At 33.4% G+C, this 12,518-nt stretch overlaps 1 protein-coding gene across 1 annotated transcript in view; it reads left to right on the top strand.

The window, feature by feature from the left end:
* Positions 1–10,869, top strand: part of LOC147065298 (uncharacterized) — a 28,317-nt gene extending 17,448 nt beyond the window's left edge. The window contains exons 13-16 of the mRNA XM_085956964.1: positions 385–476; positions 1,718–1,806; positions 3,499–5,663; positions 9,932–10,869. Of these exons, the coding sequence (XP_085813090.1) occupies positions 385–476; positions 1,718–1,806; positions 3,499–3,801 (484 nt within the window). The 3' untranslated portion in view covers positions 3,802–5,663; positions 9,932–10,869. The remainder of the gene's footprint in view (positions 1–384; positions 477–1,717; positions 1,807–3,498; positions 5,664–9,931) is intronic.
* Positions 10,870–12,518: the final 1,649 nt, after the last annotated feature.

Raw genomic sequence — 12,518 nt, 5'->3', positions numbered from 1 at the left:
ATTTCACTATCATAATTTTTATCTAGTAATTATTAAAATATTCTTTAATTGACACGATTATAAAAACTGCACGATATATAATGTAACCCCGATTTTACATGCCCGGACTTCACGTTTTCGTTTTGCGTGTAGTTAGTCCCATTCCATTTCATACCCAGTTTTACATCTTTTTTAACAGATCTTAACAGCTTACCTCCACCATTCTGTACTGCAACATAGCGATATAAAATGTCATCGGCTGAAAACTGCTCCGCTTACATAGTATGATGTGTTTTTCCTTCCAGCACTTGGCTTTAAATGAATTTCCCAACTGCTAAAATCAGCACACGGTAACGTTTATAAGAATCATGATAATTTGTTTGATGGCCTTTTTATTATTTTTAGGAAGAAGCGTGCGAAACGGTTTATGTGTGACATTTGCGGAAATACTTTTCACGATCTTTCTGGACTTAAGATGCATGAGCGCAAACATACAGGTATATTTTGATGTTTTTAATTCGTTTGTATTTTGAGATTATTCGCAATAAAATTGAGTTAGAGGTCTCAGTAGTGAATATTTGTTTAACGAATGGATGGGCATTGTTACAGTATAGACTTTTATTCTATTTTACTTTGTGTATAGTATTTATTTGTTAACATTTTCAACTGCTTACGCTTACGCAACTAACTTTAGATGACATACATATTAATTCTGCCTGACTATACAACCTATTAAATTTTGCTGCACTTTGGGCCCTAGCTGTTCATAATGAAGTTTTGTCAAATTATTTCAGTGTGTTATTTTCAGATACATAAGATACATACAAATAAACTGAAATTTCATGAATATATTAATGCATTGTAAAAAATTGTGAAACTAAAACAATTTGGTAAAATTGTGATTCTGAAAATTGGGCACTTGCTTAATAAATACTGATGACTATTGTCGAACAAGAACTTCTTGTCCACATGTTAAAACTGTGAACTAAGAATCCCTTCCAGTGCAGCTAATCGCACTTCCGTTTTCAAATGAGGAACGCCCCAAATGTATCATTTCAGTTTACGCTTCTGTGGTGTACAGATCTATCAATTTACGTAATTTAAAGCTTTTTATAATAAAAATGTGTCTAAAACGATCAGGAGCGATGTTAGAATTATTATTAGTAGTCTTTTCGTTTATTGCGAAGAAGAAAAAGAGTCACATCTTAAAGGAGAGCCGATATATTATTTTAACACGCTAGCCCACTGTGGCCGCGCGGCATAAGCGTTGGACTATAAAGCCGTGGGTCCCAGGTTCGAATCCTGGGTCTGGCAAGTACACATATTATTTTTCAATTTGTGTGTGTCAGGGTATGGACCTAATAGGTTGAGCAAGTGGCTGACATCCATTTCTCGTAAAAAAACAAAAATCTGTCAATACAAACCTTCACTCTGTGGAGACCCATATGATCCTATCAGGATCGGACATGGTCGAAAAAAAAAAAAAAACACACGTCACTGAGAAGTCTTCTATATGCGACTACAGTGACTTCCTGTTATCGCCAATTTCTTGTTGTCGGACAGTAGAGTCTGTAAATGTTTGACACCCATGAAATTTTCAAAGGCAAAATACATAGCTTGTTCACCCATCTCTTTTTGTTAAACAATAAATTTTGCATAGGTTTTTGTTTCAATATTGAAATCAATGAGTCAATTATAATTTATTATGTATAAGTACTGCATTTTTGTTTTATTTTAGGTGATAGACCATTTATTTGTACAATTTGTGGAAAAGCATTCATACAACCTAATAACCTCGAACGACACGTGTCATCTGTACACTTAAAGGTAAGAATTCTTGCGATTGTAATAATTGAGGTCCTGAGGATTGAATAAATACAAATGCACGGGTAACCAAGTCGACTAAGAAGTTAAATACATATGCAGTTTTAAATTCTACCCAACTCGCGAGTCTAATACTGCAAGGTTCTAAGTCTACATCCTTGTTAAAACAAACCCAACAATGAAGTAGTATTGTAAGCTGCCTCATTGTTACTTTTGATTCGCTAAAAAGAAACACAATCTTGTAGTTCTCCACTCCAAACTGTTTTCAATATTCTGTAAATATGGTCTTGTACTCAAAATTAATGATCTATTACAGTAAAACCTCGTTAGTAAGAACACTGATAACTCGAAGTTCGCCGTAATTCGAAATTTTCGCGAAAAAATAGTCCCTTGAACATTATTTTCATATAAAACCATACCTTTAATTCGAATTTCGTAATTCTAAATGTTTTCAGAGTCCTGGCATATAAAAATATTCGATAAATCGTAATAAAGTACACTATTTCTTGAGTCAGTCATTGCAAATTGTGACAGACTTTTCTTAAAACATCAAATTTTATGAAGGTAAATAAAAATAATCCTGACATTTTATGACCGAATTCGGAAGGCACATGATTGGAAAAAAAATTAATGAAAATCAAATTTTTTTTTTTCAAAATTTTAATATTTTTTTCCCATACATTTCATATTTCGTAATTCGAATTTTTTTTCGATTTTCGGTCCCATGGAATTCGTATTAACGAGGTTTTACTTGGTATATAAATGGTATATGGTTGCTATGAAAATAATGAAAAAACCATGCCCATTTTGTAAATAAAATGCTTATATCTTGTTATATGGATACATAGCTATGTGGTGATACTTAAATTATATGTCACTAGTACCTATTTGTTTAATCCCCGGCTACTCAGTTATTTTCGAAAGTATCTGTGTATCATAATATTTTTATTGAAGAATTTCCCTGACATTAAAAAAATAATAAAAATATGTAATGTGCCCATCTTATGCATCATGTCAATATTCAATTTAAAACGAATCCTAAATTGATAAAACACCATGAATAATGGATGTTTCTGTGCTTTTTGTTGACAATATTTATTATTAAAATATCCATCGCGATAAACTGGATGTTTGAAAAATACTTGTGGAAGTGTACCAATTTGTCATAGAATAATAGATTTAGAAAAAGCGATATATCTATTTAACATTGTGTCTTTCTTATAAATGATGTTAAATTCTATCGAAACCTATTGCAAACATCAATATATTGATATATCAATATTTAATTGTTAAAAATTTGTTTCTTACGCTTTGAATGCCTGAATTTTGACATTCTATTAGCATAAAATTATGAAGGATTTTTCTAAGCAAAAATAATGTAATTAAAATCTTTGAATATTAATACTGTTGGTCCTAAAACCCAGAGTAAATCGAGCAGAATCCATTGGTATATAGTAATATATTGGGCTTTTAATAAAAAACAATATGGGTTTCAGTGTAATTAGAGTATTGTATTTTGTATTGAGAATTAATAATATATGAATTTTCGGTAATACCCGAAGAAGGTCCCTGATCAAGAAAATGCTCTTGAAATGCTGCAGTTGTTTAGCTTTTCAGTTTAGATTATTGAGATTATTGACAATGTCTTAGCCATCAATGATTATCGGTGATTTTCATTAATTGTTTTGTATCCAGGAGAAACCATACCAATGTCAGCTGTGCCCCGGTCGCTTTGGTGATTCTTCTTCACTTCGCGACCACATCAGAAACCATAAAGGGGAACGCCAATACCCCTGTGGCTCTTGTGACAAGCGGTTTTTGAAACGGTTCGCGCTCGCCAGACATCAACTGACGCACTCCAAGGCGAGGCCTTACATCTGCAAGATCTGCGGTGGCACATATACGCAGAGCAATGATTTGAAGTCGCACGTTAAGAGAGCACATGTAGGGGTTTCAACAGAAGAGAGAAGCAATTATTGCGAGAAAGTTGTCTATTAAATAAGACGAATCTCTGTCTTAAGGGCTCATGTGTCATATAAAGGTCGAAAATTAAAAATTAAGGGCATCTGAACAATCAGTTGACATTGAACTAAAGACATTTGTGTCATTATGATGATGCCCAAGTTGCAAACTCATAAATTATATTATTTCATCAGTATATCTTCAAAATCTTATTAATCACAATTTGCTCAAAAATTCAATTTTTATTGATTATGCTAGTATTATTGTACCTGTAAGACCCTTGCATTTATTACATTTCTAATCATTTAAAAAATCAATTCGTAAAAACCTTATAAATCACAACCATATAATAAGAAGATTGGTTGCCATTTTGTATAAACTGTAAACTCCCGATTATCCGGTTTGCGAATTATCCGTGCATGAATTTAATTAAAAAAAAAAATGCTCGCCTTTATGTTTCATGTTTCAAATAAGGAATCTTCCTGTTGAGTATTATAACTAGAAAGGAGCATGGATGGATAGAAGCATCTTTCAAGAATGGTTCAAAACTAAATGGGTTCCAGAAGTGACAGATTTTTTGAAAAGTAAGGGTTGCACAGAAAGCAGTGCTGTTATTTGATAATGCTGCTTCTCATCCAAATGAAAACATATTGAAAACAGACGACAGCCTTATGGTTGCAAATTTTTTACCACCTAATGTTACATAATTGAACCCGATCAAGAGGTTATTTCATTAATGAAACGACATTGGCCTTCTTAAAAGCCTTTGTAACGAAGATGACGATTTGATTAAATTGTGGAAAAAATCAAAATACTGGATGCGATACTTGGGAGTAACTCAATCTTGGTAAAATAAAGCTAACAACACTCGTTCGTTTGTGGAAGAAAATTCTACCAAATGGTATTGGATTCTATCTAGCCTGAAACAAGTGAAATAGTATCTGAAATATGTGAGCTAATGGCAAAATTTCATCGCTTTGAAAATGTTATATGATTCATGTGATCCAGGTTTTCAAACAATGAGTGACACGGATATTATTTCCAATCTCATTCAACCAGAAAGGAAAGAGAATGAGGCTGAAAGTGAGGAAGAAGAAATTATCAATCGCATTAGTCACAACACGGCACTGACTTCTGTTGACACTTTATCAGTGTACATCGACCAATGGGAATTCGAATATAATAAATAGCTCTTATATTTATACATTGTTCGGATTATCCGTGTTTTTCGTTTATCCGTGCCGCCTCTCTCCACCCGGATAATCGGGCGTCTACTGTAGTTTGTCATTTTTATTCATTTTTTAAATTTCGAAGTTCTATAATCTCCTAAAAAAAGTTATTTTTCAATTATTGAGTTATATTACAAAATATAATAACAGTATGTCATTGTCATATACAGATCGCACAAAGTGAATGTTAGATAACCAAAATGTATAAAACACATTTTGAGAATAGAATAATTTGAAAAACTGCTGTAATCACGGATTTATTATGAAACCAAATATGTGTTATTTAGAATTGTTATGTATAAAATAGTACTTTTTTTGGCATTAATAATATACTTTGTCATCATGAGGTGGATTCTCAGGATAAGAAAATGACAGCTTAGCATAATATATTATACATGTTTACTATAAAGTCTACAGATTATTTAGGCTTACCTAACAAATAAATAATCCCAAAATTTTTCATTGTTGATCTTTATACAGCACATGGGTCCTTATGAGGAAACTGAAAAAGAATTGAACCTTGTGAATCCAATATGTATTTTGTGAGTGACAGACACCTGGTCAGTAAACACTCTGACAAATATTATAATTATTATTACTTAAGTGATAAGCAGTAATAAAGAGCAACCTTTGTTTTATTTCTTGTTTCTTTCTATTGTTTCCCAAACTGTCATAATATCGACCCTTAATCGGCAGAACAACGTAAGCGACACTTTTTGGTAAATTGCGTTTTAAATGGAGAACTGTTCAATATCACCTAGCGCATAAGTGACAAAAATATTAGAGCCCGATCTCAATCGCGTGACATTTTTTTAGGGTCTGTGCCTTTTAGCGTTTTAACTTGTATCGCATTATAAAGTAGAGCAAAACAACGTAACCAATGTTATTTGATAGTGTAAGCTACGGTACGGTTTATTCGGTGGTCCGTCTGGTAGTGAGTTATGCGAAAACCGATTTGGGAGCAAAGCTCGCGCCGTCCAGTAAAACTGGCTGAGATAAAATAAACCTGGTAATAGAGTTTATTAAACAATAATTACCCGCCGTTACATTTACACTACTGTCGAAATAATCTACGAAGAATAGTATCTTCCTATAGATTTTTGAAATGTTAAAAATGTATAAGTATAAAATTTATACTGAAAATTTGGATTCTTTGAATGAATCCACTAATGTCGTGATTCGGAATGTTTTCAGAAACGTATTTAATAGACAGTAAGTTCAACTTGGGTTTTCATCTACCAAAAAAGATAATAGTGTTCTTTTTGCGAGAAAGTAACAAATATGTATGATGACGAGAGACTTCGGCTGATTGAAACGGATACTTACAAATGTCCCCTTACCGTAAAGGATAAATGCAAAGAGATGTTCTTTAATTATCTGGCCAAAAGTAAAAATCACAATGACATTTTGTGCGCAAGTTTTGACCTCGAGAAGGTGCTAAACACTCCCTAGTCGAAATACGCATACTATAATGAAAGTATCTACGAAAGTGGAACAAATAATGGATACTGCTTTTTATGGGGTGAAACTGATGGTAAACGTGGCAGTAATGAGATCTCAGCAATCATGCACAACTCTTTGGACAAGACTGACAAAGCGGGAAAAAATCAAGGAATTATTATACTGTGATTGGTCAGAATAAGAACCGGGCAACACTGGGTATGCTATATTATTTTATGAAAAATTCAACTTTCATTGAATTGATAGAAATACATTTTCTATTACCAGTGGGTCTATTCTGTATTTATCGACCGCTAAAGTGATAAATATTATCAAACTTAGGGTAGGTTTGTATTATAGAATTAGCACTTATTGTAACAATTACAATACGTTGATTATAATTGTTGCAATAAGTACTAACACTTTTATATAAACCTACCCTAAGTTTGATAATATCTATCACTTTAGCGGTCGATAAGTATAGAATAGACCCACTGGTCGTACTACGATGCCGGTCGATTCCATTCATGCGACAATTGAGTCATTTATATAGTAGTTTGGGCACTATCAAAATGACCCACCATCATTTCCAACGCTAGGTCATCATGTCATATGCAGAATTCCGTGACTGGAAATCTTTCGCTGCTACTTGCATTCCTTCAAAGTTCAAAATTAAATTTGGTGAATTATGAAAGGCACAATTTAAAAAACTTACCAAATATTGTACCTACTCTGGTGACAGTAGGACTAAACTGTTAGACCTAGAAAATGTCATCAGATCCCGATCAAGTGCTGTGATGCTTTAAGCGCAGCCACCCTTGCTGTATAGTGCTAAATCACCAATATTGGAAATCCAGTATAACGAGTAACAGTATAAAAGTCTCTGTGTTAAATGTAATATCCCTCAGAGATGACGGATGAGTTTATGAAACTGCCACATGGATTATCAGTGGAAGATACTTTACCGGAATCCGATCAGGAAGATGTGAATGAGGATAATACAGCAATTACTGCTTAAAAAATGTGGGACAATAATTTTTTTGTAAAACTGAATAGTTGATTACAATTTTATTTTATCATAATTAGTTGGTCCCCATATTTAATTATGTACGAGTAGATACGTACCTATTTCATTTTGAAAAATAACAATACCTTAAAAATACCAATCATTTATTTTTATTTTACCTATATGTGATTAAGTATCTACAAGCAAAAATATTAATTTAAAAAGTCAAAGTATTTTTAATTTATTTACGAGGGTGGGTCAATAATTCCTTAGAAAAAAGCATTAAAACAGTTTTTATTTTTGTATTTTTTTTTTATTTCTCAACATAATCTCCTTGGAGCTCAATACACTTGGTTAGACGTTTCTCAATTTTTTTTAAACCGTCAGAAAAATAAGTTTTCGGAAGGTCCTCAAAATAAGCATTTGTCCGATCGATGACTTCATTTGAAAAAAAACGTTGTCCACTTAGCCATTTTTTTAAGTTTGGGAAAAGGAAAAAGTCACTGGGGGCTAAATCTGGCGAATACGGTGGGTGGTCGACCAATTCGAACTTCAATTCTTCAATTTTAGCCATTGATCGTAAACATGTGTGAACACGGGCATTGTCCTGATGAAAGAGGATTTTTTTCCTGTTTAAATGAGGCCGTTTTTCTTCAATTTTGTTTTTTAGCTGGTCCAATAAAGATGCATAATAATCCCCTGTTATTGTTTTTCCTTTTTCCAAATAGTCAACGAAAATAATTCCACGTGCATCCCAAAATACAGTAGCCATAACCTTACCAGCTGATTTTACGGTTTTCGCCTTCTTTGGACATGGTTCGCCTTTCGCAATCCACTGCTTTGACTGTTCTTTCGTCTCGGGAGTATAGTGGTGTATCCATGTTTCATCTACAGTCACAAAGCGACGAAAAAATTCATCCGGATTGCGTTGCATGAGCAACAACCAGTGGCGAAGGGTGGAGGTAGGCTGTTAAGAATCGCTATAAATAGTGCACACTAAGCTATGTTAGTCATATGTATTTGTTTTTATTGAATTAAGACTACAATTTACAGATGGTGTTAGTTAGTTTTTAAAAATCAATTAAACTCTGCCTAAACGAAACCATAATAGATTTGGTCTAATTTGGGCAATACGACAAAATTGTGCACAATTTTTCACTCATAGTTATTTGTTTTCGTTGGATTAAAACTACATATTACACATATTGTTGGTTCATTTTTTTAATTCATTAAGTCCTGCGTAAATCAAACTATAATAAATAAAAAATATTATTCTATCTATAAAATGCTCAAAGTTATGTATGATTTAATTGCATAATTTTAGATATTTTATAGATAGACGTGTATTTTTTGACTATTATCTATTATGGCTTGGTTTTTCAGGGTTTAATTGATTTTTTTAAATCTAACCAACATTATCTGTAAATTATAGTCTTATTTCAATGAAAACAAATATGTATGTCTGAAAAAGTTTAATGTGCACTATTTATGGCGGATCTTAACAGCCTACCTCCACCCTTCGCCACTGGCGACAACAGGGCTTTAGAGGCCACCACCCTATTGCGTTTATTATCGACTGTGAGCAAACGCGGCACCCATCTTGCAGAAATTTTTTTCATGCCCAATTTGTCATGTAAAATAGAAATGACGCTACCTTTTGAGATCCCTGTAACCTCAATTATCTCACTCAACTTTAATCTTCGGTCACTTAACACCATATCGTGGATTTTATTGATCATTTCTGGTGTAGTCACCTCTACAGAACGTCCTGAGCGTGGTTCATCCTTTGTTGATGTACGACCACGTTTAAATTCATTTAACCAGTTATAAATAGTTACAAGTGAAGGAGCAGATATGCCGTGAACTAAATCCAACTCATTTTTTATTTCCTTTGCTGTTAACCCTTTTATATTAAAATGTTTAATAACAGCTCTAAACTCAATTTTCTCCATTTTCCATTTTCCACAAATTTTTTTTTTAAATGTACGAGAAACACACAACAACCCGACCAATCTGATTGAAACTTCGCAGCATACTGAATCGGTAGTGCCGCTGCATGAAAACAAACCGCTTACAGTACTAGTCGCGCCACCTGTCGGCTTTTCTAAGGACTTATTGACCCACCCTCGTAACAACGTCCCCTTTCGTAAAATAAATGGGTGCTTATGTTATTTATTTTAATACTTAATTAGTAATGTCCTGTGATGATAATTAGCATGAAATTTATAATTAAAAACGACTACGCCAAATAGCGTAAGCGACATGCCTGGAAAAAATATCGTGTCATAGACATAAGCAAAACAGCGTTACCGCCACTATCTCGAAAACTAAAAGCACTAATGCAATTGTTTTATAATTTCCGTATAGGCAGTAACCAATTATTATTAACCACATTAACAGAATTCATTTTTGGAACTAATTACGGAAATAATTTAAAAAAAACCTTCTGTAAAATTTATGAATTGTCGCTTACGTTGTTCTGCCGATTAAGGGTCGATATGTGAAAGACTTGAAGGGTGGTGAGGTTGAACCTTTTTCATAAAAATACTTGACTTATCAGTAGGTAGTTCACGCAGCGTTTCCAGCCACTCTACGACATTAGTACCTAACTGTTCTATACTTTTGGTCTATATTATGCATATAATTAGAAAAACTAGACATTATTAAAAAAACCAACTAGACGTTAGTTATCTGATACGGCTGGCCCAGAATAGTTAGATGCACTAAAATTTGATCGCCAACAAAATATAATACAACACCAAAAGGATAAGAGACTATTTTGAAAGCCATAAAATAATATGTTATAAATAGGTAATTTAATTAATGACACAAGAAAAACCTGGCTTTTACAATAATCCCAAAAGTTTTATAAACATCAGTTTAGCATAACAAAAAAGTTTTCGAACTCAAAGAGATTACAGATATCGTGCTTTGTCATATAATTTATACATTCATCCAGATGAGAAAACATTTCACTAATTATGTCGATTATCTGTTTTTCATTTACCATACCATTTTCTGCACTATTTACGTAAATAACTATGTAGATTTTGTATACACTGATGTAAATAATCTAACAATTCTGAGAGTCATGAGTCAAAAGTCAGTCATTAGGAAGTGCAAACAATAATTTATTTTTGCCTTACCCATCGGTGACCAAACACGAGATATTCTCGTGTTAGAAGAGGTGCTTGGTAATGTTTTTTTTACACCGTATTAGAGTGTCCATTGAAAATTTCTGGGATTTTAGAAAGAAATACTCGACAGATTTAATAAAATTAATAGCAGGGATTCTTACCAACCAGTAATAGATAGTCGATTTAAAAAGTATCATAAAAATAGTACTGTATTTTAAATATTTTTCAGTTTGTGACATCTATTGATTGAATCTTTAGTCCAATATTTATTATAACGGTTCACACTGCACACAAAAAAATAAACCATCCATGTTTCCATAATGGAATGCACTTAAATATGTGTCACAAAGGTTATCGACCATTTTTTATCTGCATTACGAATGACTATCTTTTGACACTTAATAAATCGTAACTTCGGAATAAGTTTGCGAAATTACACTACTTGCTAGAAATATGAAAAGTACGGCATTTGTTAAAATTTTCAGATATTTTATGCGTTATCATACAAAAATAGATTACACTTTATAATACTAGCAGTTTTTTAAATTTTTAGGAAGTAATTGGTTTTTTATTTAGCACTAATAAATTCTGCTAAATAAACTTAAAATTCTGAAGAAAAATTGATGAAAGTTTTTATTCATTAACTTTGAACCTCCCTATCTCACTTTAAATATTTCTATTTTCTTTTCTGCCTTTCAAATCATATTAAAGCATCCTTTTTTTATTTATGTTCAACAAATCAAATTATTACACATATTTTTTGAGTTATTAATATTTGATTGTTGGAAGTCAATTTAGTATTATAATATACAAAAATTAAGTCAGTCGCTAATGGGCTAAGACCCTTAAGTCTTCCGTACAACACAATGTGTGTTATCCTAGTTTCGGCGGTGGTTATCTGGCACCAAACACCTGCTGTGAGACAATAAATTCTTCAATCTCTCAAAAACAATGTAAAATTATACCAGTATCATGTATCTCTGCCATATTCATTATGTGGGTAGTATTTAGATGCCTTCCAGCACGCCGGCATCCGGTTGGCTTATAGAACAGCCAAGTCAGGATGAAATTCACTTGAGGCATCTGCAGCACGAGGCCGAGCCAGGTCAAACGTCACATCTTCACTCTCAGTATGATGAGTGGCTAGGGTGCTTGGTTCTCTTTTTTATCTTCTCGTTACTCCTAAAATTATACGACTGCACACCCAGCATCCACCAGAAAATCTATTCTCGAAGCTCATTATATGGTTTGAGTCTTCTCAAGGTACCATGGCTCACTACCGTAAAGCAGAACGTCAGCGACGAATATGTGGTATTTGGTTTTAACCGACTACATTTGTGAGTCCCAGATACTCCACATCTAATTGAATGTTGCGCCAGCCATTCCCATTCGGGTAGTGAGCTCTCTTCGTAAAGTACCATTTCCCGTGATATACACCTCCAGGCATTTAAAGCTGTCGATGTTTTGCCCATTGTTATACATATATTTCATAGTGGATCTGTGCGCATTATGCCCAACATGCATCTCTTTATTATGTTGTTTCTTTTGAATTTAAGATCCATATTTCGCTCCTACACATTAGTAGCGAAGTACGATTAGTCCTGTAGGTATATCATTAGTGGTGGGTTCCAGACTTATCCATGAATTTCCTTCATCTTATAACATGGCCAGTGTCCAAGCGTCTGCACCGGCTGTTCTTACATCCTTGTTGACATAATCCAACCATCAAAGTTTGGGCCTGCTAGTCGATCTTCGACCGTCTAACCTACTATCCACATTGCTCCATGGCGGCTGGGCTTTATTCATTCTTGTTACATGTATCTGCCCATGTGAGTATCAAGTTTAACGAATATGAAGACAGATTCTTCTTGGAATAGATTGTAGAGCTCCACATAGTGTTGTATACTTAATTCACTTCCTAATGTGCAACACCTTTCTCTT

Source organism: Rhyacophila brunnea, unplaced genomic scaffold, assembly GCF_057557595.1.
Source record: "Rhyacophila brunnea isolate RB1 unplaced genomic scaffold, BYU_Rbru_1.0 scaffold_6, whole genome shotgun sequence".
NCBI lineage: Eukaryota > Metazoa > Arthropoda > Insecta > Trichoptera > Rhyacophilidae > Rhyacophila > Rhyacophila brunnea.
The sequence above is the reverse complement of the archived record's forward strand: the minus strand, read 5'-3'. Positions and strand labels throughout refer to the sequence as shown.